This window comes from Cinclus cinclus, chromosome 1 (genome assembly GCF_963662255.1).
Source record: "Cinclus cinclus chromosome 1, bCinCin1.1, whole genome shotgun sequence".
NCBI classification, from domain to species: domain Eukaryota; kingdom Metazoa; phylum Chordata; class Aves; order Passeriformes; family Cinclidae; genus Cinclus; species Cinclus cinclus.
The window spans coordinates 123758243-123763597 of NC_085046.1; the positions used below are offsets into that span (position 1 = coordinate 123758243).

Here is a 5355-nt window from a genome sequence, read left to right on the forward strand (position 1 = left end):
TGACACAGGCAGGTCAGCTGTCCCCTCTCCCTCCACAGCCAGGAAGGAGCCTGGCCCCGAGCGCCTCGGGTGGTTAAACCAGGCCCGCGGGGCCGAGAGCCGTCCCAGCCGAGGGAGCGCACCCCCCACGCCTCCCGCCTCCACGGCCGCGCCACGGACTACAGTTCCCAGGTGCCTGCGGGGCGGGCCGGCGCGCCCGCCGCTGCCGAGCGCCCCTGCGCGGGGGCTGCTGGGAGCTGTAGTAGGGGGTGGGGAGAAGATGGCGTCCAAGGTGAGCCTGGTGCTGCGGCCGGTGAAGAGTATCGTGGTCCGGTTCTGCCCCTTCGAGCCTAACGTGGAGAGCACCAGGTGAGGGGGCTGCGGGGTCGGCCCTGGCCCCGGGCCGCTCTGTCCGGGCTCCCTGTCTGTAGCCGCCCCAGCGCCCTCCGTACGCCCTTCCCGCGGCCTCCCGGGCGGCCGGTTCTGCGCGGCTCCTGGCGGGCGCTCGGGCTGGGATTTTGGCACCCAGGGTCATTTCCGTGCTGTGGTCCGAGCGTGTGTGCCCAGCCAGACCCTTTCTGTAGCACTGAGCTTTACCCGAGTACTCCGTGGGTTGATGCCGTAGTGAAGGGATAACCACTGCAGGTGCTGGTAACGGGGGAGCGCGGCAGCAGCGGCTTCTTCATCCCGGTCATTGATTGTTGGAGAAATTTAAGGGATTGTGCTTCTCCGGCACAATGTGGTTCTGCATATGTAGGTTCTGCACCGAACAATTCCCAAACGCCGTTTTGCAATGACTTTACAGGCACATCTACTTTTAAAACGAATTTAGCTGAACTTAGAATATCTTTAAACTGCCAGAGTAGCAGCTTAAGGTGGCTGTCATGCATTTCAGAAATCTACAGGAGACCAAAGATGTCATATAAATAAATGCTGTCTCAAACCCAAACAAGAAAACATTGGCAAGCAAATGATGTATAAAGAAAAATGAAAGTGCCTTTGTTGTTTATTTTTTTAAATTATTGTTAGTAATCTAGCTAAGAGAAACACAGAAGTGTATACACTGAAGTTTTATAAAGTTCTTTCGTGTGCTTTTTAGGTGTTACTATATGAGGAATATCCGTTTGGATTTTTAAGAGTGATTCTCTCATAAGAAGTACCTGTCTGAACTTTAGTACAAATCATGTTTTGTTTATACATTGTTGCCCAGCAATATCGAGATATGCAAATTAGTTTTAGAAATATGCATACTTTAATTTCTGTCTACAACATACCTAATGTATATTTTTTAATACATTTTCAGAAAATTTCTCCAATGTCTTTACCATAAGAAAGTCCAAGCTACTAATACAAACTGTGAAGTGACTGCTGATGTGAGACATGATGGATCTGAACCAGTTGTAGATGTTATGTTTGGTAAGGAACTTGTTTCTAAACACACAAAAAAACCCTGGGTTTGTGTTGCTATGATGTTACTGTGTTCTGTATTTTTTTTTAAACTGTGATTTTTAATTTTTATTTTTTTTTGCTCTGGTCCGTAACTGGATGTTGTACAACTGGGAGGAAAAAAGAAAGAGGGTGTCAGTAACAGCCTGAGGTCTATATAAATGTGTATCTATGTCTCTAAGAGATCTTAGATCCAGCAACTGACAACGCTAGAGCTGACTGTAATTTTGTAGTGATGTACTTACATGACCTTGCAGTCAGGTACAACTCAAGGAAAATAAATGTAGCTCTCTTTTTATATAATAATCTGTTTACTTTCTGTAATTTTTTAATGTTACTTGTGGTGGAGGCATCTCAGTCTTGAGAACAGACGGTTGAATGCCTTCAGTTGCTTATGCAACTGAGTAACAGGATTTTGAAGGAATTGCTCAGATGGGTGAGGCTATACATGTGCAGATGGACATGCAGAATGAGGTCAACTATGTACAACAAATTTCTTGGTTTCCTTTGAGGGTATAGTGAGCGGGCTGGGAATTGGTGGTGGAAATTTCATCAGTTCTGGAAGCATCCCAGATTCTAGGCTGTGAACAGATGGCTCTAATCTGCTTTTGTCCTTTTCTCTGGCTGCATCTTCTTTCCTGCTGTGCTGTAATGGACCAATATGTCACATAGCCCATTAAAGTTTTCATTAATGTTGATTCCTGCTACCCTCTTATCTTTAAACTTCCATATTTTTAGTGAATTGGTGGAAATGTCAAAAGTGTTGAATGGTCTTTGTTTTGCTTAGGAAAGTCTACCTATTACAGTGTTAACATTGCTTGTCTTTCTATTCCCCCATGCCTCTGTCTTTCCCATCCTTGTGATGTATTAAGACTAAAGCAGTGAAGCTCTATGTTTTTTCACAATGCAAACCCAAACCAGTTTATCTCATTAATGCCAAGATACCTCTAAACTCTTCATTTTTTAGGGGCTGATTTTTGTCCAGTGAAGTGTTTGTAATCCTTCTGGTTGGCAAAGATGAGACTGGAATGTGGATGCTAGGCATGGTATTTCACTATATGCATTTGGGTATTGGTTTGGTATTTGCAAATCTTGCAAAACAATTAACTTGGGTAATACTCAGCTTCTACTGTTCCCTGCCTGTTTAAAATAAATTCTTTCAGAATTCTAGAAATCCTAGTGCTTCCTATTTTTTTTTTTTGCATTATAACCACAAGATTTTGTGAACCAATTCTTTGTTTTGTCTGAAGAAGTATATTAAATGAACCACAGACAACAGGCTACTAAAATGCTTAGCCATGTGTGGAAATTGTGCCTTCCAATGCCTTCTTTGCCTTTTGTGAGATTACTTTGGGGGCATAGTATAAGCCATTCTTATCAAATGTGTTCTTTCTATACACATACCTAGACAAATACTTCAGATTTTTCAATAACGCAATGCAGAATTGAAAATTAAATGCATATTGTGTGCAGTTTGGTATGTTTGGTGGTAGTGCATAGTCAGGTTCTTTGGTAGCTGAAGTAGTCTCTGATCAGAAAAGGTGAACTGCATATTTGGATTTATATGTTCAAAACAGCTGCACACCAGAGCAGCTGTCACTTTGTGACTTCTTAAGGTTTTCTTCATTTATAGCTGATGGAGATCGACTGATCATGAAGGGAGCCCACCTGACGACAGGGGAAATGTTATCAGCATTGGAGTCCAGATGTAATGCAAAAGACCTTAAGGAAGAACAGAAAAACAAGAAGAATCCCTGAAGAATGGAAAAACAACTGTGTTTGCATCTACATGTGTTAGAACAGCAGGCGGCACAGAAGGCTATTTCCTATGCAACAAAATCTGAGAGATGGCCAAAAGAGTAGATGTTCCCTGCCTTCCCTTGAAGGAGAACATGTTAGATCAACAGTTCTTCTAACATTAGTGGGTCAGAGTGGCATAAGATGCACACGTGCATCTTTCTAAGCAGCTGCATGTTGGACTAAATCACATGTATTTGCATATCAATATGCATAATGCACATTAGCAATTAAATTAATACTGCATTGAAGCCAGTTCTCTTTGGATATTATTTCCTGCAAAATTTCTATAAGTCAAAATATTTTTAGAGTGGTTATTACTATTATTTGAAAGCTATAGATGTTATTACAAATTTGAAGAAAACTTTAAAAAGTATTCATCATTGACTTAGCTGAGGGACAGCAGGCTGTGAATGTGGAGTGGTTTTTGTACTACTGTGTTTATAATACATCTGTTGCTAAGTCCCTACCACTTTCTTCCTCTTTTTTTGAAGGAAGTAGGAAATTTGCTAAACGTAAATTTAGCTCAGCTATTAAAGTAACTAGGTTATGGGACTTTCAACACACAGTAAAGTTACTCATCCTGCATAACAATAACTAAGTTTAGCTCAAGTTAGTTTTTTTGATAATTAGAGAAAAGGGCTATCTTTGAAGTTCAGTTTTGTAGTGGTTTTTGTCACTCACTTTTGGGTTATTTCATTAACTATTTTATAAACATCAGAGGGAATGCTTTGGTGTTTATAGTCCCATGTACAACCCTATTATTTATTAAAGTAACTGCTTAGATGTCTCATCTGTATTGCAAAGCTCTGTGGGTTTGGAAGGGTCGATCTCCTCGGGCTGTGCAGGTGAAGGTGTCAGCTGCACATGTGTTTCATGTGCATCAGTTTTGTTCATAACAAAAATGTAGTTCCAGTTTTGAGAATTGCAGGTGTGGTACTCTTGAGAGGCTTTACTTCTACCTTTTTATAAGCAGATGCCTGATTTCTCTAAAACTAGTACGTGTATTTCCGAAGTTGGCAGCAGATTTAGGACACAAATCTGAAAGTAGTTTTACCTTACTTTTGCCAAGCTTATTAAATGGACACTGTCCATTCTGAAAGCAATATGGTTTTATATAGCATTGTCAAGGTAATTCTTTGCAAGTTCTTCATTAGAATTTTGAAGTCAAGGTGATGTCTTATGTTGGAGAAGGAGAGCTGTGCTAAAGACATTGTGTGTTTCCCATGTGTTTGCAATAAATAGAAAAGCGTGAGATAAGATGATTCAATAAAATTTGGACATGGGAACAAGGGAAGTGACTACCTGTGTCTGGGGTAAATACCTTCTCTGCACTGGAACCTTTTTTTTTATTAGGGTGCCAGCTCTTCAGAGTGGTTTTGGAGTGCTGAGCTGCTAAACCTGCTACTGAGCTCCCTTATAGCAGAGGGATTATGAGAACTCCTGAAACAGAGAGGATTTTAAATCCTGCCAAGCTAGAGGAGTACTGTAGAAGAGGACCAAATTTAAATATGAATGTTCAAAGGACAGGTTGTTCTATTGTTTTGTTTTTTTCCCACAGTTTAGAGTAACATCATATACCGTGACTTTATCTGAAAAAGCTTTGCAGGAAGAGTGAGAATTGTTCAAGTGGAAAACCTACACAATTATTGTTGGCCTGGTTATCATATATTCATGATATGAATCAAGTACTCATATGTTCAAAAGCCCTCTTACTGTAACATCTCAGTGATTTTTGTGGGTTTTTTTTTCTTTCTTTGACAGTCTGTACATTAGTGTACAAAACTTGTATTTTAATTTGAAGTGCCTACACCCATCTTAATTGATTAGCCATCTATAAGTGCTTAAAGAATTAAACAGAAGTAATTAATAATTAATTATTCATAATAATTAAGTTTAAATAGTATTTATTTTGGCCTGAGATTGGGGCTTATATTTATGAGTAGAAAAGGGAGAAGAATGAAGATCCTAGCTAGTTTTTAATCACCAAAATTAATCCCTTCTGTTGTCAAAGAAAAGTAGTTTATTTTTTTTGCTTTACTAGCATGGATAGGCATCCTGCTCTGTAAAAATACACACTTTTGCTAAGTGCTTTAATTTTAATCCACACATGCCCAATCTTCCTGCTGAGGT

At 40.3% G+C, this 5355-nt stretch overlaps 1 protein-coding gene across 1 annotated transcript; it reads left to right on the top strand.

Moving 5' to 3' along the window:
• The first annotated feature begins 251 nt into the window (after positions 1-251).
• Positions 252-4503, top strand: MRPL53 (mitochondrial ribosomal protein L53). Its single transcript, XM_062502658.1, has 3 exons — positions 252-348; positions 1283-1395; positions 3059-4503. Exons 1-3 carry the CDS (start codon positions 260-262, stop codon positions 3181-3183), a joined length of 327 nt encoding a protein of 108 aa, XP_062358642.1. The 5' UTR covers positions 252-259; the 3' UTR covers positions 3184-4503.
• The last annotated feature ends 852 nt before the right edge of the window (positions 4504-5355 follow it).

Excerpts from the sequence above, each read along its gene's own strand:
- MRPL53 (XM_062502658.1), top strand. The coding sequence starts at position 260 with ATGGCGTCCAAGGTGAGCCTGGTGCTGCGGCCGGTGAAGAGTATCGTG. Across the intron at positions 349-1,282 it reads CCTAACGTGGAGAGCACCAG|AAAATTTCTCCAATGTCTTT; the intron begins GTGAGGGGGCTG and ends ATACATTTTCAG. Across the intron at positions 1,396-3,058 it reads AGTTGTAGATGTTATGTTTG|CTGATGGAGATCGACTGATC; the intron begins GTAAGGAACTTG and ends CTTCATTTATAG.